The sequence below is a fragment of the Lycorma delicatula genome, chromosome 6 (assembly GCF_047948215.1).
Source record: "Lycorma delicatula isolate Av1 chromosome 6, ASM4794821v1, whole genome shotgun sequence".
NCBI lineage: Eukaryota > Metazoa > Arthropoda > Insecta > Hemiptera > Fulgoridae > Lycorma > Lycorma delicatula.
The window spans coordinates 109,251,843-109,277,557 of NC_134460.1; the positions used below are offsets into that span (position 1 = coordinate 109,251,843).

Sequence of the window (25,715 nt, forward strand, 5' to 3'; positions counted from 1 at the left end):
TGCTGTGGTCTCAATGTTTCATAAAAGCAATTTCTATTTAACCAAACTAGTCTTAACTGTTTTTGTTATCTCTAATTTTAATGTTGTCAAAGTTCCTAGAAGTCTAATTTTCTTTGTCTGCGATCACATCATTTCCTCAACTTGTTCGTATTCAGCAATTATTTTATCAGTCTTACATAACTCTTTTAATGGTCTGCTTACTTATAAAAACAATCGCTGTTATGTTCTTTCTTACCCAAACTTCCCATTTATGCTAATCCTTCTCACACTAATACTAGCACACTACCCCTTGTTGTCGACACATACTCTCTTCTGTCCATTGCCTAGTTTGTTTCCCCCTCTTCTCATCACGCCACTTTTCTTAGTTAGTTCAGATCTGACTTTCATTATGTGTGGATCGTTCTCGTCTCTCTCTCTCTCGTATAGTGTAGTCCAGGAAAGACTTTCACTATGTGTCGTTGCCTGCGTCTCTCTCTCTCTCTCTTTCTCTCTCTCATATAGTTTGGTTATATTCGTCGCCTTTGTGCATTCTTAAACGTGTTCGTACTAGAAACGTTGTTTTTTATGTGTTACACAATCAATATTGGACTTATACTTACATAATATACTTACTTAATATTCGATCTTACAGAAGTCACTTAATGAAAATAAGTCACGCGTTTTCTTCCTCGTTTTAGTGTGGTAATACTCGGCTGCCATATTGTCTTGTTGTACTCTGTTGAAAGTAGTTCAGCTGCTACAAACCAGTCAAATTTATCGACGCAGGATCTTTCCAAACTGGTTATTACGGGTTTGTGACGCTCCGTATTCTTCAATTTCTGGTAGCAAAGTGTTACCTCTGTATTTTCTGATACACCACTGTATATTACGCCAAGGATAAATTGTATGTATATATGTGTACTTTAATTCAAGAGTTCATTTTTTACAAAAAATAATGTGTGATTAAGGCAAATTAAAATTATTCATTATTTACTATATTAAACAGTTATTAGCAAAATTAGTGAAATACTCAATTAATTATACATTATGAATTTGAAATTCAAGATTGGCTTAAAAAACCATTTCTTCACTCAAGTGTAGTCATGAAATGTGGCTTAGATAAAGTTATGTTATTATTTTTCATGTGTGACATATTTTATATGTTATTAATGATAACTATTATTAATAATATTCTGGTTGTTCATTAAAAGTCTTTGTTTAAAAGTCAGTTGCTGAGGGTAAATTACGTTTTTACTTGAAATGTTTTTAAATTCTGACTCCATCATTTAATTTAATTTAAGTGCAGAGATTAATTTTTATCTATTCATGAACTGAATTCATATTACTTTTCTTAAATTAATCTAAAGAAAATAACTCCTGACGTGAAGTTATGATTTTGGACTTCTTTGTAATTTATATTGTGATTTGTTTTAGTAATATTTATTGCTTTTGTATTCCATCTTGTAATTTGAATAATAATGTATTTAGTTCTTTAAACTGTTTTTAGACTCGTATTTAATACAAAGATTTTCAAAATAATTATTTGAAAAATGTATATTTATGTATTTGTCATTCAATATTATAATTGATATGTTGATTCAGCTGATATTCCTTGCATAAATACTGTATAGGAATAAGTTAAGTTTATTTTGTAGTTTCATTTAATTTTTATTTTTTTTAAGTTTATTATTTAAAAGAAAAGGTTTAGTTGTTTTTTTTTCTAATTAAAGTCCAATTTTTTTGGCAAAAACGAGCTGTGTCATTTTATTTTGTAATTTTACCCGACATGGAACAAGCATGATTCATTTTCTGTACTATGCAATAACGAAAAAGAAAGAATCAACATACATTAAAGAGGAAAGAGAAATCTTATACATCAGGCATCAGTATTCACCGAAACTCGTTTGTCATAAGAAATGTCGTTCAATGTGTCTTTATAATCATCTCAGCTCGTTTGCATAGTTTTCGTATGTCTGTTTGGGTTTGCTTGCTACTGTGTAAACAAGGGTGTTCATTTGTTTAAGAGAGGTTATAAACAGTTGTGATCAGAATTTACTTATCAGTGGACCAAATGTACTTCAAAACGCCGAATACTTTGACAGACAGTTCAATCAGATTTAATTTTTTTGAGTTTGACAGATTTCAAAGCTAGTGTGGGTTGGCTTAATAAGTTTAGATAGGCATGGAATAATTTTTTAAATGTTTGTGGTGAACATGCCAGTGTAAATGAAGAAGTTAGTAATACGTGAATAAACAGTATGCTAAAAGAAATTATGAGCACATACAATGAATCTAACATTTTTAACGCTGACAAAACTGGACTGTTTTACAAATGTTTATCTGATAAAACTTTAACTTGTAAAGGTGATAAATGCTATGGTGGGAAACAAAGTAAAGACCACATTACAGTTCTTTTAGGTGCGAACATGTCAGGGACAGTAAGTTGAAACCTCACTTAATTGGTAAATTGAAAAATCCACGTTGTTTAGCTAATGTTAAATCTTTGCCTATTCAATGTGAAGCCAACAGAAAAGCGTGGTTTACTAGTGAAATCTTCAAAAAATGGTTATTCAAATTGGATTATTATCATTCGGAAAATAGAAAGTTTGTTCTATTTATCACAACTGCCCAACACATCCAAAATTGTTTCCTCAGAAATTGTAATTGATAAAATGACTTTCTTTCCACCAAATGTTACCTCTAAGCTCCAACCAATGGATCAGGGTATTATACAAAATGTTAAGCAAATGTACAGGAAAAGGATTGTAATGGAAATTTTACCAGAAATTAATGTTCCTCATTGTCTATGGGAAGTTAAAGAAACTAGGAATGATGTGACTGAGCTAACAAATTTTAACTGTTTTAAAAAAGCTGGATTTAAAAACCCACAACAACCTGTTATTTTATTGGAATGTGAAAAAACTAGCAGTGAAAACCTTTATTCTAAAAATAATAATTATGATGTCTATGATAATGAATGGCAGTCAGTTACCGATGTTTTGTACGTAACTTACAAAACTTACATAGCCATGTTTCGGGATTGTTATAATAGATGAAGATTTGATACTAGCTGAATACCCTACTAACAAAGATGTTGTAATCAATACGATTAACGCAAAGGCAAATGAGAATGACACCAGACTGATTCAGACAGAATGACAATGATTTAGAGACTGATTCGGATAACGACAATGATGAACTCCCCTGCTTACTGCCCGACACATCCAAAATTATCGATAAAATGAGATAACAAATTCTATTTTAACAATTTATGATTTAATGGGATTACAGATAACGTTGATTCTGTTTGACAATTCATTGAGTCAAGATGATATACCAGAATCAGTTTTTCTACAGTGGCAGATATTGAAAAATGGTTGACTACACTGCATCAGAATAAACGTTAGACAACTATCAACAATTTTTTTAATCGATTTTAATTAAATTCAGTTTTTTTTACAACAGAGCCAATTATTCTTCTCTTTTTATTTTATTTTTTGTAATTTTAATATTGTTTTTATTTTATCTAAAAAACTTTTAAAAACATAATCCTTGAATTTAAAACTGAATTATATTTTATATACAAAATGATATGATTTACTGTTCATATTAAGTTATAGCCTCTTGTATTTTTCATTCATTAATGATTTTTGTGCAATATACTGATGATCAGTGAGAAGAAATGTGATTAATGAACAGTATTTTCATGTGTATTTATAAGCATACACTATGTTGTCTTCCGCAGTAATGAATACTCTTCAGGTAAGTTAAGTTTAACATACTAACTACATATATACTATATATATGTACTAACCAGTAGTATGTACCATATACTGTATTTGTAATGCTGAATCATGTCATGTAATAATATTGCTGTGATATAAGACTATAAATGGAAAAAATGCAATACTTTCTTAAATAGTGCTGTACATTTTACGTGAATGAATTTTCAGTGGGTAGTAATTTCGTAACATGTATATTTCTCTAACTCTAATTTTCTGTAAGTCGAATTTTTATTCCCTTGAAATTCAAGTTATAGGAATTCCACTGTAATTCCATAGTAATAATTCCAATCAGCTATTGTTCACTATAGGAAAAAAGTCATCTCTGAGCATCTCTGAAAAAAGTCATATAAGCAACTTTGGTCACATTAAGTTTATTTTAGTCTATAGTTTGTATTTAATCTGTTTCTAAAAATAACAGTAATTTATGTTTTTATCTAATTTTAGGTATTTTTTAAATATTACATGTGTGACGGAGCAGTGGTTTCTGGAAGTGGTAGCGTACAATATGAACCAGTTGCTAGTCCTTCTAAAGTCGAAAGTCCTATAGTGAGACACATCTGTTACTTAAGTATTTTGAAAAAGGTAAATGAAAATAGTATTTCCATACCTTTCGTTGCAATTTTTTAGGTATTTTTATAACAAATTATGGTCTTGAGCAAGATGATATTCTGATTGGAGAAATCCATCTTGGGTATTCTCTCCTTCCTGTACCTTCTATGTTTTGTTTATCCTTGATCTCTTTTTCCTTAAATAGGTGCCATAGAAGTTGGGACACATCCTGAAGCAGAAACTCTGCTTGCAAATTATACAAAAATAAAAAAAAATGGTTGAAATTCCTCTTACTTCCAAATTCTAATCTAATTGTTTTGTTTTTTCTTACTTTGCCTCTGTAAGGTTGGAAATAAAAGTTATTCATCACTTTTTTATACTAAATTTAACGTATTGTTTAGCAGAAATAGTTCTTTTTCAAAGTTTTCAAGATCACACATTGCTGAAAAGATTATTCTGATTGCGCTTACAGTATGATAATGTCACAAGCAGAATTTTGAAAATAAGTGTAGATCACAGCAGGTTTACTAATATAATGGGATAATGTTCCATGCATTAAAACTGTGTCCATAGAAAATTTCTAATCCTCACCAAATTGTTAAAAAATATTACAGTTTTCAAAAAATTTTTTAACAAGTGCTTTTGCGCTGTTTTGGTGGATTATCAGCTGGAAATTATGAATAAGATTTATAAATATTTTTACCTTGCTGAAATGCATTGAAATGGAACAAAAGCATTTCTGGATCTTTTTTTGTTTACTGATTTGGACATTGCACATAATGCATCAATGTTTGATGATGTTTAATTTAGGTATTATAATATTTTATGTATTTAAATTATGTGTATGTGTGTGCACGTGCATGATCCTTAATCTTTTGAGTATTACATCAGCACATTTACAGTAATACAGAACAGAACAAATTGGTAGCTGGAGATATATATCCCCCTATTAATTGCCGAACATAACAGTCCCTTGCTGCTGGGTCTTATAATTGGATGGGTATTTATTTACTTATGTTAAATGCAAATGTCGGTTGCTCATGAACAGAATTGTGGATGGTGTTCTGATCCTTAAAGGTCAATTTAAAAAGTATTACTTGGGCTGACCTTGGAAGACTAGCAATGTATTTGCATCCTTCTCCCCAGCATGGTTCCCCTTCAGTCCATTCACTGAAGGCCTGTCAGTGCTAGTGCCTTTAAGTCTAGCAGGAATTACCTAATAGGACTAGTTATTGGAGGATGCAATGCACTTCCTTCGCCGGAGCGAGTTGCATTTTTAACGATGGGCCTAAATTGTAAGTCAGAGGAAAGAAGGAGGGTTGGTGAATTAAGGTTTATTAGACTCTTCTACATTCTCACCGTCTTCTTTGTCTTGTAGGCCAGGACATGACTGGATTGGGTTTGAATTCTTGAGATGTATTTACTTCTTCCTTAGTCTGCCTTTCCATATTTCCAGTTGTAAATAATTACAGACTGTAACCTCAGAAAGACCTGTGAGCCCTGAAAAGTACAAGTCTGAAGAAAGTGCATGCCTCTTCATTATTTTTGTATAGTTAATGACTGATCTCTTGCTCCTTAATTGCAACTATTTAGTATATTTTTAATTGTTTTATGTTTGAACTGAATTTTAGTAATGACCAGAATAGTTGTTCAGATGATTACATATAACTCCAAGCTATGCTTCAGACTTGTCTTCAGCGGCTGGTTTTTTATGATGGCTCTTGCTTAAGGCCCATATTTAAGAGATGTTAATGATTTGTAATAAACTGAATGAAGCAGGCAGTTAAATCATTTTTATTTTTATTTGTGTATTTTATTATATTAATATAATTATAAATTAATAATATGTTGGATCAGTTATAATTTAGCTTTGGGAGTTTGATTTTAGTTTTTAAAGATTACATTCTTTTATAAAATTGTTTTTTTTTTTCTGTGTACAGATATGGGTATATGGTATGTCTGTTTGGCTGTGCTTTTTTATTACACTTGGTCTCTACCCAGCAGTAACTGGTCTTATTAATTCTGGAGAGATCAACAGTTCTCCGTGGACTGGTAAGTTAATTTACAGCTATTTTTTTTTTTAAATTTATTTTACATTATTAAGATTTTTTAAAAACGAGTTTCCTACCATATTTTTGACTAATATTGTTTCATGGGTCTAAATAATTTGTTGGTTATCTAACATTGTGTTAGGTTACCCATTCATCTAAGTACCGTTGATTATATTTATAAAAGAAAACATGCAATACAGTTTTTTCAAAATAAGAGGAAGGAAGGTTTTATTTTGTAAATTTAGTTGATAGATTTTTATTGGAACTAGTAATATATTAACTCAGGACATTTTTATAGTTTGAAGAAAAACAGTCTCTTGTGCTTCAGTTGATATAGGATCTTATTATTCTTTAAAATTTATTATTCTTTTAAGTCTTTGTTTAGATACACTTCTGTATTTCAGCAGTGTTGATGAATTCAACAAACAGAGGACATCTATAATGTGTTGTGATATTATCTTTTATAGTATAAATTTGTGATTAATATACGAGTATATTAATATCACTTTTAGGAAAGCAGAATTAATTCTCTTTCCTGATTATTTATGTTGATAATATAAACATTATTCAATTATTGTATTAGATTATAATGACAAAAAAAAACAGCTGTTTTAGATACTTAAAGATAGCAATTTTGTTCACTACATTAAAAATCAAATCAAAGTAGGTGAAAGTAGTAAAAAAAAAAAGATAAATGTTTAATTATTATATTAAAAGAGGTTTATACTTTAATTACAGCCTCTAAATTGGTCTAATTTAAGAAGTAATGAATAATAATGAGAAGTAAATAATATTCGATTTCGTGTTTATATTTTTATTTTGTCTATTATTTTATGACTGCATAGGATCACTTTAATCAGTACATTATTCAAGTCTCTTTGATGGGACAGTTTTGGACCTTGCAGTCCTCCCAGTACTTTTTCATATGTTCCAGTCTTTGTGCCCTTTCTAGAGTTGAAAATGTTTGTGTTTTGGGGTTTTTTCTTAAGTGTGAAACGAGTATTTTTGTTCTTGATTTTCTTGTTTAATTTTATTTTTTTTGTGGTGTCTTCTGGTGTGAGGCTGAGATTTCCTTCAGATCCTCTCTTATTTCACTGAACCATCTGCATCCTGTCTTGGTGTTTTTTGAGTCAAGATTGTACTGTACAAGCTGTTTCAGAAGTCTTTAATCTTGCATCCTTATGATATGTCCAAAAAAACCTAGTCTTTTTGAATGGCATTTTTTGAGCTATTCTTTCATTACCATTTCTAGAGTAGAGTTGAATAATAGCAGTGAGAGCTCATCACCTTGGCGCAGCCCTGTTTTGATCTCAAATGGTTCTGAGAGCTCGCCCTGAATTTTACCTTTGACTTAATATTTGTGAGGGTCAGTTTTATTATGCTTATTAATTTTTTATGTAGTCTGAGGTGTCTTAGAATCTTTAGTAGGGATTCTCTTTGGATGCAGTCATAAGCTTTCTTGAAATCTACAAATGTTATCACCATGTCTCTGTTTCTTTTCCTATTGTAATCCATTATTAGCTTGAGACTCATGATCTGATCTAGACAGCTCCTCCAAGATCTGAAACCTCCCTAGTATTCTAGTTCTTTCTCAGGCTGTGAACTGATCCTCTTGAGGATTATTCTTGAAAAAAGTTTTATGTTGTGTCTGGGAGTGAGATTCCCATGTAATTGTTAAGGTCTTTTTTTTCCTTTTTTCATGTAGTGGATGGATGAGGGCTGTTGTCCAGTGTGCTGGTAGTTCTTTGATCCAGATGTAGACAAACTGTTGATGAAGGGCAATTTTTGGTGATTTTTCAGCTTGTTTCCAGATCTCAGCAGAAGTCTAATCTTCCCCGGCTGCTTTTTAATTCTTCCTCACCTGGTACTTAGTAGACTACTTTTATTGTGAGAGGGTTGATGTTTTCTGATGGTGTTGTTATTGGGGTGTTTGTGTTGAAAATTAGGAGTTCTGTTGGTTCTTTACAATTTAGTAGTTTCTTGAAATATTTAGCTAGGATTTCAGCGTTATCTTTATTGTTATGGGCCAGTTTACCATTTTCATTCTTTATTAGTAGGGTTGGGGGTTCATATTTTTTGAGCTGACTTTTTAATGTTTTGCAGTAGTCTCTTGATTGTGTTTTATTGACTTCAGTGTGTCTTTATGGTGTTTTCTTTTTATTCTCCTTAAGGTTCAGAGGTTTCTTTTCTTTGTTTTATCAGATTTTGGAAGGATGTTTCTGATTTTTGGGATTGGTGAAATAGCCATGCTTCATGTCTTTTCTCCACTGTTTCGTCACATTTGCTATTCCATCATCGATGTTTTTTACAGAATTTTATTGGGGCTAATTCTTATGAGATTTGTGTTAGGTTATTCTAAATCTTTGAGTTTATCCATGATTATTATTATCTGTGGCTAGTTATTATTTTTACTTTACTAGTCTGCATGAACAAGGTTAGTGTGGAAACGTAGGTAATTTGCTTTGTTTGGACTTTGTATTTTTCTTGTTTATTGTATACTGTTGGGGCATTCCAATGCTTCTGATCGCATGTTATCTTGTAAGTGGCAGCCCACCGTACCCAAATCGCTGCCTTCTCTGAATTCTGATGTTGCTTGGTTCAATTGGTGGAGTATTCCTTATAAGACCTTTCATGATTGACTGTCAAGGAGTCACATGTGATGGGACTAGGTCCCGAGTTATAACTCTAGATTCGATACTGAATGTGATTTGATGTTAAATGAAGTTGTGAAAATCATTTAGATTCAGCTTCACCGGACAAATTTCTCCTATTTGTTCCAGATATATCCAGACCACCTCATGAAGGCTCAATCTGACTTTATTAAAGTTGTTATTTTGGAGAAATGTTTCAAAGTCTGACCCTAAACATTACACCCTTTATTTAAAAAATAATAACCTTTATAAATTTGTAAAAGTTTGTCACAAAATGTTTTAAACTAAAAAAATTTATATACAACTGTAAATATTCCAGTCCATCATAGGCATATATTTATGTGTTGACGTAATTAAAAAAAAAAAAAAATGTTAAAAATGATGTTAAACTGAGGTGGTTGATTGAGCATGATGTTAATTGTTTAAGTACATTGAAGAAGAGACATTGATGATCAAATCCTGTGGAACTTATCAGTAAATTTAGACTTATATTTAGACATCCTTTGAGACTTACTGAAACGATAAAAACTACACAAGAAGATGAAAGTAATGTACATAATGCAAATAACAGATGTACACCACTTTTTAAATACTGGTAAAAAATAAGTTATTGCTTCATTTGTATTGCATTAATCTAAATTAGGTCCTTTTTTCTTCTTTCTTTTTTGTGGTTGGTTTAGAATAATTTTTTCCTATAGAACTAATTTTATGAGGATATAATAATCAGTTTATCACTGTAGTTAACAATTAAATTCTAAGATACTTTAATCTTGGTATAACTTTTTTTGGGTTTTCTTTTTTTTTAGTGATATATTTTATTCCTGTAGTTGCCTATCTATTATTCAGCATCACCGATTATACTGGAAGACTGCTTGCTGGTTATCTTCAATGGGTAAGAATATATTTTAATTAATTAATTTTTTTTTTAAATCATGTTTATTTTATGTTTTATTTTCAATTCATTAGCTTTGGAATAAATTTTGCCAGTATGTGTTTAGTTTGGAAAAAAATTATTTAGTTAATATAGATAAACACACATTAATGTGAAATTACTTATTAATGTAGACTTAATGATAATATTTTAGAATGTAATGCCCAGACAAAAAATAAAGGAAATAAATTTTTCTCCTTTTTCATTCTGTCTAATTAATACAGTGAAAATTATGTTTTATTCATTTTTATTTATTTAATGATAATTTTTGTAAGAGAGATATATAGATAGATAGGAATTAATGATGATGCTGTTAATTATAAGTACCTGGTTTTTTTTTACTGATGTATTGCACAAAAAAAAATATTGTAATAAGTAGTAAAAAGAAAGAGTAACTCTTACAGTTTATCTTTGTAAGTGTTCAGTATGAGCACATTTTGACACACAGCACACATAGGATATATCCAACCGATAGGAGAATTCAGACCATATTTTTACCAGCACGTCTGGAGAAATGGAATCAACAGCTGCCTCAAATTGGGAAGATCAGTAAGTAGCAAAGGAACATATACAAGAACCTTTATAAAAACCCAAAGGAGAAGATCAAATGGGATCAGATTGGGTGACCTTGAAGGCTACCGCAAACAAGCTCTGTCATTGGCTCCATGCTGCCTGATTCAGCAATTGGGGAAAACATCATTCAACCACCCTGTACAGAGTTTATCTTGTTGCCAAATAAAATCCTCTGATCCATCTTGCTATTAAGGAAGAGCTTTATACACAGCATATCCAAACAAGAAACTCCTGTTAAGCTTGGTTCAGCAAAAACATTTCATTTTTGGAGTCCCTTTCACACTAAGAATTTATGCTGATTATCTGAACCCCAGATATGGACATTTTGTTTTAATCTCTTCATTAAGATGAAATGTTAACTCATCACTATACAAAATAAGATCAAGAAAGTCTCGTCATCTTCATGCTGTCATTTTAATCATGAAGTTGGTATGCTCAGTGTAGTTGATAGGCTTTAAAGCCTGTAAACTGTATGGACACTTATGTAAGTATTTGCTTAAAACATTCCACACTGTCATCACTGGCAACGCTAGTTCAGGACTGGCCTTCGTAACATATTCTTTAGGATTATGTAGGAAATACGCTTTGACACATTTAACATTTTCTTAAGACACCTTTAGTATCCTGTAGTCTTCCATTTACTCAGACATTCCAGCCATTTCAAATTGATTATGACATCGGCAGATGTTATTGTCACCTGGAGGATTATAATTAAACTTTCCACGGAACCATGTGGAACTGTAACTACAAATTCACATTTAGTAAACTGCGAAACACAGAAGGCACCATCTTTGTTAGTGGTACTGTCAAGTGTAAAGACAGGAGATCAGTCGCTTTTCCGCTTTGATTATAGCCTTAAATCAACACTGTTCACCTCATCCAAGAGATATTGTAACAAATTAGAACCCCAATATTATTTTTGGTGTATACCCTTTATATTTTTTTTTTTTTTTTAGACTAGTCACTGTAGGTCAACATAGAATAGTTAACTTCTAGCCAGTTTTTTAACTCTTCAATATTCCTTCATTCTTTCACTGTGCTGCTTCCTTCTTTCTTCCAACTTCTTTAGGTTAGCACAATCTTTCTTCTCCTTTTGGATCCCTTTGAATTCTAAGATTTTTTCCTGACACCCTTCTGTCTTTTAAATTCAACACATTTATATTTGCTACCCTTAGATCCACTTTAACTTGCTTCTTTATAATATATTTTATTGTTACATATCTATAATTTTATGTCCGAGTCATGACAGTAGACTGCATCCTAAACTTTTGCTATGGGAAACCTTTCAATAGAGGAATGTCCAAGGAAGCTGTAAAATACACATGCTTTTACATTTATTCTTGATTCTTTATTTTTTTTTTTTATTAATGAAAATAATTATTTCAATTTTATATGGTTTTTTTCTAGCCGGAAGACAACAGTTTGCTGGTAGCATTGCTAAGTATTGTTCGAGTAGTATTTATTCCATTGTTAATGGTGTGCAATGCTCAGCCTCGTCATCATATCCCTGTACTCATTTACAACGATTATGTTTACATAACAATAATTTTATTTTTCGGTTTGACAAATGGATATTTGGCAAATATAACTATGATCACTGTACCAAAGTAAGTAAACTTTTTTTTAAATGTTAATTCTACTGTTATAGCAGTTTTCTTCATTCATTTCTAAAATATCAAAACTGTTTTTGATACTAATATTGTACTAATTGTTTTAAGGTTTCAAGGCTAAAGGAGTGCCCATGACTGAGTCAGTAGCAATACAGAAGAAATCCCTTTTTTGTAATTGCATAAATATTTTTATTTCAGTTTGAAAAAATAAATTTTATTTGAAACACAACTTTCAAATAGGATTTATGACTTTAATAACAGTTTGTATAATTTGAATATATCTTACTGAAAGTTTTTTTTTTTTAATTTTACTCAGATAAAAGAACATTAATTCATTTTTAAAAATCTAATATATACTCATAATTCTTTATTGATTATATTTGAATTATTATATTCGTATAATAAAAGTAATTGATTATAATCAAGAGGTAATTTTGTAGTTTAATACACACATGTAGGTATTATTTTTAATGAAAAATAATAATTGAACTCAAGACTTTGTTTAACATATATACGATGGTGGGGTGAAAAGTTCTGGGCCTCACATAGGGACGTTACAATGCTTAATTTCTCGATGGCATCATATGATTCCATTCTTCATTAGTTTACTTTAAGAGTTTCAAGTCCCTGCATCATTTAGTATAGATACTATTTACAGTCTGTCAAAATGGAGAATTAGGCATTTTTTGAAAAATGTAAAAATTTGTATAGTGATTAAATACTTTTTTCTGAAAGGCTTAAATACAAAGGAAATTAAAGGAGAGCTTGATATGACATTTGGAGACTCTTCCCCATCAAATGCAACAGTTAAACAATGGGTCACATTTTATAGTGGGTCAAACATGCACTAGCAATGAACCACATAGTGGATGTACTTCTGAAATGACTACACTAGAAGTAACAGAAAAAGTGCATAAAATCATTTTGACAGATTGATGAGTGACAATGAACAAGTTAGCAGAGTCTGTAAGGATGTCAACAGAATGCGTGCACAATATTTTGCATGAACATTTGGGCATGAATAAGCTGTGCGCTAGATGGGTGCTGCATTTGCTCACGCCTGACCAAAAACAGTGCCAAAAGAACATTTCAAGTGATTATTTTGAGCTCTTTCGGCACAATCCAGAGAGATTTTTAAATTGAGTTGTGACAGTTGATGGACTTGGAATCATCACTACACTGCCGAGACAAAACAGTAGTGAAAACAATGGATTGAAAAAGGTCAACCTGCTCCAAATAAAGCGAAAAGAGCTTTTCGCATGAAAAAATTATGACAACTGGATATTGGGATATACATTGAATAATTTTAATTGATATCTTAAAAAAGGTAAAACATTAAATGTGGATATTATGCGACCCTATTGCAGCATCTTAGCGATGAAATTAAGGAAAAACTACCATGTTTGGCAAAAAAAGTGCTTTTCCATCAAGACAGTGCTCCAGCTCACACTACAGTCATTGCAATGGCAAAAATCAACAAATACCACCCTCTGTATTCACCTGATCTGGCTCCCAGTGACTATCACTTGTTTCCTTACCTAAAAAAATGGCTTTGAAGGAAGAGATATTTGACCAATAATAAAGTTATTGCTGCCGTAGATGTTTATTTTAAGGAGTTGGATAAATCGTTATGCCGAACTGGCGTAAGCACGCTTGTAGAATGCTGGGGTAAGTGTGTAGACCTTAATGATGACTATGTTGAAAAATAAATCAAAATGTACCCAGAAAAATATTATTTTCTTATTCAGCCCTGGAACTTTTCACCCTACAGTACAACATTCAGACATTTATAAATTTATTTATCTACTGAAAAACATTTTTGTACATAGAAATGTTTTTTACTTCCTTGTACAAAGTAAAGGAAGTATTGTAATCATAAAAAATGTTGGTTTTCAGATTTCAATGGAAATATATCTATTTTGACCATCCCTGAATCCATTTTGACTAGTTCGTCATGACGTCTGTACGTGAATACGTACATATGTATCTTGCATAACTCAAAAACCGTTAGCTGTAAAATCTTAAAATTTTGTATTTAGGACTGTTGTAAATCTAGTTGTGCGTCTCCCCTTTTGAGTGCAATCAACTGGGCAAAAATGGCCAAAAAAGCCCAAAATCCAGAACATTTGGATTTAGGGCTTTTTCTTAACTTAAGTAATAAGCTCTTGTTGAGAGCTTTTCAATTATATATCATAAGTGGTACTTATTATCATTGGTTCCAGAGTTATAGCCAAATAAAATTTTAATTAATGAAATGTTTGGATCTTACAAGAGGAAGGCACATCGGTTCGAATCCGACTTCATATACATATATTTTTTAATTTTTTTTTTTTAATTTAAGTATATTGATTTTATTAATAATTATTAGCCTCTGATTGGAAAAAAATTTTAAATAAATAATAATTCAGTAATAACAATACAAAAAAAAAATATTAAAAAAATCAGACGTTATTAGTAAAATATAATTTTACGTACTTTCATTTTAATTCAAAAAATTTTTAAATCGAAGGTTAATAATTATTAATAAATTAATATATTTAAATTAAAAAAGAAAAAAGGTAAAAAAAATGTATGTACATGAAGTTGGATTTGAACTGATGTGTGCATGGTTACTGATCCGACACGTTCTCACTTACACCATATATCTACTTGAGCCATGTGAAACAAAATTAATAAGTAAACTAATATAAAATGCTAAGGAAATTTTTAGGGCCATTTTTCTTGAGTATAATTGAATATTGAGTGTTAGTATTTTGTGATAAAGACATGTAAACAGTGTACGATTCACACATGCAATGTGGTTCAAATTGGTGTCCCAAAGCCCGTGCCTTTCCCTTGTTAGCTACATTAATTTGGATATTAGTTACCTTATTCTGATTTAATTTTTTATAAAAAATGGTCACTATAGTTATTTTCTTTCAGAATTAGAAATAATTTGCTTAAAAAACAATTTTTTTTTTAACATTAAGCGTGATCTTAGTATATTAGAATAATTTTATTTCCAAATTCTATCTTGTTTTACCTTTTACAAATTCTCAAAAATGAGTAGCCATAGAATATTGAAATTTTGTATTTAGGACTGTAGTAACATAGTTGTACACCTCCCTTTTTGATTGCAATCGACATTTAGAATAATTGAATGTTATGTTGATAATAACCATTATACAGGGTATCCCATATAAAACATAACCCATCATTCACTCATCCATGAAATTTCAAAAGTCAAGCTTACATTTGAATTCAAATAATTTTTTTTAAATATATTTGTATTTACTTTACTAGAAAAATTATTTTCATTTATAATAAGAATTATTTGTAAATTATTAATTTCAAAATACTTACTTTATCCTTCAAATTTATATTTCTATTTAATAAAAATGTAAGTATCTTTCAAATTACATCTTTTTCTTTTTGTTATGGAGAAGTGATAATCTGGTCATAGAAAAAAATAATACATAACTTGACTTGTAACACATATCACACACTTGTGAAAATATATAATATTTTTCACTTGTGCATATTATGCTTCTTACGACTGTTGTTATATAATTTACTATTCTAGATAAGATATTATTCATATCTTCATGAGTTGCTGATTAACAAAAGTTTCAGATTTCTGGTGTGTCATAAGTAAAAGTTAATAATAATTAAACTATTCCATTTAGTGAACTTCTGTATATTGGTTAAATAAAGTTTAACCAGTATAAGTTTAAATGAAGTGCAGCAAAAATCTGTATATGTAATGTAATAAGTGTACAAGGAAGACATGTCATATCCACATCAGATATTTTTTTTAAAGAAAACATTATATCCATTTAATTAATTAATAATGTTATATGTAGAAGAAATGATTTACAACTATAATATTACAGAAACCACATAATAAAATGGCACTCTAGGTCATTATAATTATGCCTATTTGCTTGGCAGAGTGTATTGATAACTCATTCACACTACCTAAATACAATCTGGGTAATTGCAGTATAAATTGAACGATTGAGTGTTACATTGTTAAATCAAAAAAAAAAAAAAATAGTTGTTCATATATCTTATAATTCGACTTTAAATTTTATTTCATATTGCGTAGAACAAGTTCAGATAAAATTGAATTATATTAAAATACATAAATGATAAACTACAGTGAAACTTGTTAATAATATTTAATATTGTATAAAAAAATGATTTAGAAGTTGTATCCTGTAAATTGATTATAATTAAAATTAAACAAGAGGTTAATGGTGCAGTTAACTCTTGCTAATCCATCAGTAGTTAATCTGCTTTACAGCTAAGTCACAGTATGTACAAATTATTTTTCAAGGCAAGGTAATTGAAATTTCATAAGGTAATCATGCTATCATCTTGCTGATGTATTTTTTTACTGTTGAATGAAATTTAATTCAACATAATTAACTGTAGGTAACTATACTTTTGCGTAATATTCTGTTTAAAATTTTGCAGTATTAAGATATCGCTAATAACATTAATAAATGGTATTACCATTTACTAATATTATTCTCTCATGAAAATTACATTGCAAACAGGAATCAAAAAATTAATTCTGAGCTAGCTAATTCTGTTCATATTTCATGATAAATTTAGTGTGAAAATTGTTTGTTGACCACACAGTAAAAGTAAATCCAATATGGAACTTTTACAGGATTACTTAACCAATTTTTATCTTTCTAAAATAAATTATTATAATTTTTTTCTTTCAGGATTGTACATCCTCATGAACAAGAAACTGCATCATCAATGATGGCTGCTTTTCTTGGTATTGGTCTTGCATTTGGGTCATTGCTTGGTCTTTTACTTGTAGAATTACTCTAATAATCAAATTTTTAAACAAATTTTGTTATATATTACGTTAACAGTCATTAATTATTATTTTACTAGCAGAGTTTATGCCATTAATTTTAATTTTAATTTTTAGGTACTGTATTGCTAATTTTATTTTATTTTATTTTATCTTATAATCTATTTTTTTTTTTATTTATGTATAATATTTACATATATTTGTTTGCTTTCATATAGTATTATATTTTTATTCTTATCTATTTTATTTTTTTGTTTTTCTTTGACATAAACTGTTATTTTTTATTTTGTATGTAGTTAAATATTTATATAAAAAGTACACAAAATTAGTACCAAACTAATCATATGATCCTCTTTTCATTGAAGCATTTTTTTTTTTTGTTACACAAGCCTGCGATAATTGTGTTTTTTAGTTTTTGATAATTGACTTATGTATTTTTTAGCGTTGAATCTGAAAATAACCTTCATTTTTTCCATCATGTCAGGATTTTTCACAAATTGTAAATTTCAAAATTTGTAAAAAGATGAAAAAAACATGTCGAACAAAAGTAACAATAATTCATGTGATTTCGTAGCTCTTGCTGCACCATTGGAACTCCAAATCTGAACGCTTCTAGCAAGAAGCATTAGAAGAAGACTGAACACACCCTTTGACCGCTGTCTAAGTCCTTCAGCACATGTGTAGCAAATATAGTGGGATGCCCAAGTTTTGTCTTGATCTCCTATTTTCACTCCAAAATATGTGAGGTACACTTTTCAAATGAAACTTATATTTCTTTTTTGTCTTTCCACCATTAACTCACTGCAAATGTAACAAAAATAATCAGAATTTTTGCAGCCTCTTGAAGCCATTTTGAAAATGGAAAGTTTGCTTTATAGGCTGAAAATATATTTTCCACCAACAAACTCACATTTAATCACAGAGTACAGAAAAGACTCAATTTACACACGCTGATTGATGAAACAGCACTGATAGTAGTTGTGTGGTGCATGAGTGGCATGGATAGCTACCAATAAACATGTTACATCTTTAAGTCCTATCACAATCTGTCGGCCAAGCGCTTCCATTATTATAAAAAAAAAATTTCATAATTTTTCAACTTTTTACAAATCTTGAAATTTGCAATTTGTGAAAAATCTTGACATGATGGAAAAAAGTGAAGGTTATTTTCAGATTCAATCCTAAAAGATACATAGGAATCATTAGACATATCAAAAGCTAAAATATGTTTCACAACCCAAATTTTGCAGGCTTGTGTTATTATTAGATTGTACTTTTTATTACCTTATATGTTTATATTTTTATCCGTTATAATTTTTAACATAAATCTTCACAGATAATAAAATTGCAAAAAAGTGATTAAAGATTTATCTTTTCTGTTTTATATTATTTTTAATGTTACTAAATTTATAAAGTTATAAGGTTTATGTTCATATTTGTATTTATTTGATCTTATAGTTTTATTGTTATTTTTTCTAGTTACATATTTTTATCTTTTCTTAAACTATATTTGTTGTGTGAATCAATCAATAACTTTCTTAAAAATTATGTTATAAAATTTATTTTCAAACATTTCATTAAAAGTTTGTATTTTCTTAGCTTTCAGTTGAAGTCCATTATGAATTTTGTTACAGAATGCATCTTATAATATTCTATGACTATATTATTTATGTATTTTTGTATTTATATTTGAGGTCGTTTTCACAGAAATATAAAGACTATAATATGATTAATTCATTAAGTGTTTATCTAGGATAATTTTTATCATGATAAAGCTTTGTATATAAATGTATAACCTTTTAAATCTTTGAAAGGTCTTTGATGTTTAAATAAAAGTTTTTATTTTTATATGCATAATTTTTTTAATCAAATAATTAAATATTTAAACTTTAATTAATTACATTGTTTGTGTAGATTTTTTACTTTTACTGAAATCAGTCGCGTTAAAAAAAAAAAAAATAATATTTGTTATTTTGTGGTTAGATTTAAGTAATTCATTTATTAATGAATTTTTCCAGTGCTAAATGGGTCTTGTTAAAATATTTTGTTTTGAAATGGGTTTATTGCCTTATTTACGTTCACTATGACAAAAAAAAAAAAAAAACAGTAGTGCAAAGAGAATATTTATACAGAACATTTATTTAGATAATTGATGTAAATAGAGAAGAAGAAGAAATATATAATTTATACTCAACTTTTAAAAATGAGACCTATGATAGAGTTTTTTTTAATAAAAACATATTTTTTTTTGTTTTAAATGAAATTTTTTTTCTTTGTTTTCCCTTCTTTCCAGGAAGGGTCCAGCCATAAAAATTTTCAGGAAGAGTCCAGCCATCAAAATGAATGAATTAAATTATTAAATAAGTTCTTAATTAGCATATGGTAAATTTTATTGTTGAATTAATTTTTTTTTTTTATAGTCGTCATTCAGTTGACTAATTTGATACAATTATGTTTTATGCCATTAATTAATCTGTGCCATTCAGTATTCCTTGTTACTCATCTTTGCTTTCTGCTAAAGAATTATGTCGTGAGCAGATCTTCATGTCATTTTTTCGTCTTGGGTAGTTAATCCGTTATCAAATTTTTTTAATTTCATTCCAATTATCTTTGCATTCAAATAGTTTTCTATGATAATTTCTGTTTTTGTAATTATTTTGGTAAATTTATTCCTATGTTGAATTATATATAAGTAAAGGGGAAAGTTTGAAAGGTTTGCTTAAATGTATTTCCTCTTAAGCTGAATAAGTGATTTTAAAAAGGGATATATTTTTTAATATATGAATTTTTGTAACTAAATAAAGTTATAATCTATAAACCATTGAATAAACTTCCCTTAAATCTGTGTTTGTAGATGAAAGGACCTGACTATTCTTTTATTAATTATAAACGTTTCGATTATACCAAAAATGTTCAGTTCAAATGAAAAATTCTCAAAAAATGGCAACGATTTGGTACACTTTGTAACAATGACAATTTTAACTATGAGAAGTTTTTTTTTAGTTTCTACTGGTTAATAGTATTTTACCAGAAATTACTAGAAATGGATGAAATTATCTATGATTTAATAAATGAAAGTTTAATTATTTGTTTTTAAATGATTTTCATAGTTGCAATAGATTGTTTTCATCTGTGTCTGTGCACATTTTTATATTTTCTCTCTTTATTTTTAAAGAATTTCTGGTTTTTGTGTCATAACTGTTGAAATTAAATATTTTTGTATTTTCCCTGTAAATTCATATTGTGTACATTAATCAAAATTATTGTTCAAATATGGAAAGCATAGTTGTTACAGAGGCCTTGCTTATCTCAATTTGTTAAATTACATATACCTACTGACTGAAAGCATACTCTTGTGCAGATGTTTATTAGTTTTAAATAAAAATACAATATTGTAATCCATTAATAAATGTATTTTATGCTAAAAATTCCCTATATTTGTATGTGATAAGTGTATATATATCCATCCGCCTTTCTACCTAAGAAAAACTAGTTTTGGACAAAAATCCTCAGCTCTTTATATTTATTATTGTATGTAATTAATAGATTTATAGGAAAATATCCATTTATATGAATTTTGTTTGCCCATGTATAGTATTAAGTTTTGTTCTGCTCATATGTACTTATTTATTTAATAAGATTAGTAACTGTAAATTTATAAAAAAATTTAATTATCTTTATTCTACATTATAGAAGTAAAATAAGCACCAAAAAAATGGCTATGTAATAAAAAATTGTTTTTTTAATATATTTGTTTAGTTAAATTCAGTACTTCAAACTCATGTAAATATTGATTAAAAAAAATGATTTGTTCCTGTCATTATCCTTTATCAAAATAGTGTTAAAATTAAATAATTAAATTTTGTTAAAAATTAAAAAAAAAATAATCTTCTAACTAATATTTTCTTAAGAGAAAGTGTAGGTTATCTTTTGTTAAACAGTATTTTAGATGAAATACAATAAATTCTACAAATTCATATTAAAACACAAAAAAATAGGATTCAAAATACCAAACAGTGACCTGAAAATTAATTACTAAAGTGATAAAGTTTGTTATTTATCATGCTGATGAAATGATTTTAATAGCAAGGAAGGATTGGAAAGTTGCCTTAAATAAGTGTGTTCAAGCACTGAAAGGAAATGAAATGAACCCAAAAACTGGATTGAACTTGCTATCACACAATTTTCTTTATCAGTTATTAACAAATCAAGCATTGTATGTAAAGTATAATTCAAAGAAAAGAAAAAAATATGAATGGTTAACAGAAAAGATGACAAAGATGATGAAGATAATAAACTCCCTTGCTAAGATTGTGAAATTGTGAAGAAAGGTACTACTTAATATATTTTAGGATAAAATGTAAACAGACCATCAAACAGAATCTGATTGTGATTATCCTTATAAACTAACAAGAGATTATAATATACCTTACTGTAATTAATTTTTCCATCTGAGCATGGTTAGATACTTTTTTATGTTTGATGAAGTTTTTACTGAAATATTTTTAAATTTGAATTTTTTTAAAATTGAGACTGATGATGAAATTAACAATGAAAGCATTCTGTAGGTTGAGGGCCATCATATTACTTTCTTGTCAGTTTAAACAATTAATAAATTATATTTAAGACATAGAATTCATTGTATTTAATGAATCAAAAAATTAGAAAGTGATATATTCAAGGATAATTCTTGGAACATATCAGCTGATTTATACTAGTCACTCATCAAACGGTGGTTGTATTCAATACATCAATTTTAAAATACTTTTTATCTGGATACTGCATCAGTTATTATTTGGTTATTTGTATTCTTAGAGAAAAGTACTATCATAGTCCTCCTTCACCTGAACAGCGCTAGCTATAACAGATCAGTGACTGTATATAACAGTTATGATAACATTGGTGAGAGTCAAAGCAATCCTCACCTGATAACTTACTTAACATAAACCACAGGTATTTCTTATTTACCTTCAAAAACTTAGTAAAACGGACAGTAAACTTGTTACTGTCTGTTGTTTCTATATTTCTAATTTTTTACAAACTTATTTTGTAAATGCCTCATTCATTATTTAGTCAGAGCTTATACTTTTTTTAACATTAAATATATTATTGTGTGTTGGGTTCAGCAGAAAACTGCCTGTTTTGAAATAAGAATGAACTGAATGATTTTATATTTCATTTAATTTGTTTTTTATATTTTTAAGTCACTCTTAAATCTTCTTGTTAATTTTATATATATATATATATATCATCGTAATTATGAAGCATATCTTAAATTTATGAATTTCTAGAGAAATTGCACTTTAAAAAAAAAAAATATTTGTATTAAAGCTCTATAGTTATACTGCAATTTGCCTCTTCATATAAGAACTGCACAAACTGAGAAAGCTAGATACTAAGTTATGAAATAAGATAATTAGAAAGTACTCATACCAAAATTTTATGGACATCATCTATTATGGACATGATAATAGTTTCCTGAAGTAAAATTATTAATGGATGACTTCCTTGTTAGCTTTTAACAATGCTACAAGTTAATTTTATGTTGTTGAACTTCTAGGAAAGATTGCAAATTTTATTAAAAAAATTAATAAATTTTGAGATAGAATAAGAATGATAAAATAAATTTTCATATTAATTTCTTTAAACTATGAAATAAATTTTAAATACAATGTAAAATTCATTATTTTCATTTCAAAACCATCAGGTTTCCTTGTTTGACATAATCAATTGGTTTTCATGTGATTTGATCTCAGTATTGTATAAATTTATTTGTTCTACGGGTTGTATATGTGATACTTATCAGGAATTAATTAAAATATCATGAAATGATAAAGAGCGATTTTACTTCTTTTTTTTTAAATTGAGTATTTTAATTTTGTAAGTTAACATATTAATTGGATTTAGGTGTTTTAATTTTTAAGTGTTCTTCCTTTAATAGATTAGTTATTGCATATGTATTTGTTGTCATGTGTTTATTGTATTCCTGAATATTTGTCATTTTTCTAATTGTTTTCTTATAGATGTATTTATTAATTTTATTAGTAAGTTGTAAAGAGAATAGTTAGTTGATAGAGATATTTTTATATTAATTAAGTGGCTCAATGTAGATCCATTTTATTAATTTAAATTATTATGTTTGTTATTCATTAAAATTGAAAAAAATATATTTTACTGTTATATATTTTATTATTAAGCATTTTAGAATTACATAGATTTTATCAATGTTATGAATACTAATGATTTTAATACTTTTTTTTTAATTCAAGCCTATTAACTATATATCATAAATTATTTTCCTCAGAATCCGTAGCAGGTGTATTTATATTTCAATACAATTAGCTGTAAATATATTTTACTTCCTTGTTCTAAAATAAATGGAAATATTTTTATAGCACCTCATAAAATTCCAAACAAAAAGTCACACATAATTTATATAAAGTTATTCATAAGAATGTCCCTAATAAGATTATTTGAGAAAAGCAAGCCATTCAATGTTTGCATATTGATATGCAATATCTGGAAGAATAGAATTTGGGTCAGCTGCCTAACAAGTAAGTTTATTTACAATTATATTTATCAAGATATTCTACTGAACTGTAATTAGGCTCGCATTCTGTTGTGAAGTGGTATAAAATAAATATGTATGATGTTAAAAGACATATGCCGTTAAACAGAGTTACTGATTTTTATGGCTGTACTGAGTCCATTATATCACATTTTTATGTGATGGATTCCAGTTTATCAAAAACATATTCTTTCAGACTTCTTAATGTCTAAATGCTTGATTTTCAACATACATTACACTCCATGAGCTTCTTTTTGCCATTCTTATTCACACTTTACACTCTTGAATTGTCAAATTAAAACATTCAGTTTTCCAACCTCTGTTTACTGTGCTCATATTCTTTACATCAACAATTAATCTACTGACACCGGTCCAACAATAATGTACACATATCATTCTTGCTTGTGTTGTTATATTGTTCTGGAGTAAAACAAAACAAATGAACCAGTAGGTTATGATAATTATTTATTATAGTTAAATTACATGTTTGTTTACATTATTCAGATACTGTTGTAATTCTAAAAATTTATTTCTCTATTTTATTTATACTTTTAAAAAATATGGTAACAGTACTACAGTTTATTATTAAAAATATTTCCTAATAGAAATACTGTTACTATTTTATCTGATCTGTAAAACTATGATTTGAATTCTTGGATAGACCCATTTTAGTAGGAGATTGGCTTGTATTCATTGTTCACATTTGTCTTTGAATTGTCTTCCTCGTGTAAAATAATGTAATGTATAGTGTGTACTCAGTACCTATTGCTCTATGTTTCTACTAGATTTATGAATAAAATATTTAATTTAAAAAATTTTACTTAACTTGAAAATCTTAATTGTTGCACAGCTGCCGCTAACTTTTACAGAAATTTTCCCTTATTATTAAAACAAAAATGAGTTTTTCCTTATTATTCTAAAGATAAAATTTTGATTTATTATATTTATTTTAAGATTTACAGACCTTTCAAACAGACTGTTTATTTATCAAAATGTATAAATAGTCCATTTTCAAATACCAGTTTTTTTTTCAAGTAAAGCTCCCTTTGTTGGTTAGTAAAAATATATCTTTATAGTTATGAAATGTCATTTATTATTTACATATAAAATTAATTATGTTTAAATCCGAATAATATATAATTAAATATTTCTTAATTTTGAGTGTAGACAATTTTTTTTAATTTGCAAAATTTAACAAGTAGTTTTTATATTATTTATAAAACTTTTCTAAAGTTCATGAATAGTAAACATTTATCATACAGTTTCATATCGTACAGCATCTTTCATCTAGGAGTTAAAATTAGGGTCTTGATCCAGGCTTTGCATTTTTCACAATATAAATTTTATATATTCCACTCACTGCTGTTTGGTAAAACTTGTTTCATTGATGAATTATTAATCAGCCAACAAACGAAGAAAATTAAACTTAGGCTGTACAGTAAGCTGTCTCATGAATTTTATTGAAATTTTCTGGTTTGTACAATTAGATGTATTTAAAAATAAAAAATTGTTGGATTACTGAATGTTAATCCACCATACCTTTATTTCATGCCACCTTGCAGTAATGATAATAATACAGATCTAAATAACAATATCGTGTAATGATCTGCCAAAATTAATTAAATTTTAACATTTTGTTATAATTATTTATACATTAGATTATTTTTAAGTAGTACATTGTAACAGTATTTTTATTTTTTTGTATTCATTTTTTTCTGGCTATTGTATAGAGTATTGTGTGTAATTTTCCTCTGAGAAGCGAAATAACTGATCAGTATACTTAACCTAAAGATTTGTATAACAGCTGACAGTGCAATCGGTGGTGTTCAGCCAACTATATAAATTTAACTACATAAGGTTCAGGTAACTTATTTAAATTTGTAACTATTTATTTATGTAACTTTATGTTAAAAAAATAGAATTGTTAATTCAGTAATAATCAGCATATTAAAATAATTACGTCTGCTGTATTAATTTTATAAAGTGGACAGTTATAATTGCGGTGTTAATTTTATTTCCCGTATTATTCTTTTTTTCTTAAACTGTTTGTATGTATGAAAATTTAATGATACTGTTATGTATGTTTATAATTAAGACAGTATTGCTTACTTTTGTATTGATTAAATTTGCTGCAGTTAAAAAATGTGATGTATTTTATAGTATTTAGCTCTTACCATTATTCATTTGATAGTTTTATTATTATTT

At 28.1% G+C, this 25,715-nt stretch overlaps 1 protein-coding gene across 1 annotated transcript in view; it reads left to right on the plus strand.

The window, feature by feature from the left end:
• Positions 1 to 20,726, plus strand: part of Ent1 (Equilibrative nucleoside transporter 1) — a 46,853-nt gene extending 26,127 nt beyond the window's left edge. The window contains exons 8-12 of the mRNA XM_075368300.1: positions 4,209 to 4,346; positions 6,254 to 6,365; positions 9,822 to 9,907; positions 11,927 to 12,126; positions 16,845 to 20,726. Of these exons, the coding sequence (XP_075224415.1) occupies positions 4,209 to 4,346; positions 6,254 to 6,365; positions 9,822 to 9,907; positions 11,927 to 12,126; positions 16,845 to 16,956 (648 nt within the window). The 3' untranslated portion in view covers positions 16,957 to 20,726. The remainder of the gene's footprint in view (positions 1 to 4,208; positions 4,347 to 6,253; positions 6,366 to 9,821; positions 9,908 to 11,926; positions 12,127 to 16,844) is intronic.
• Positions 20,727 to 25,715: the final 4,989 nt, after the last annotated feature.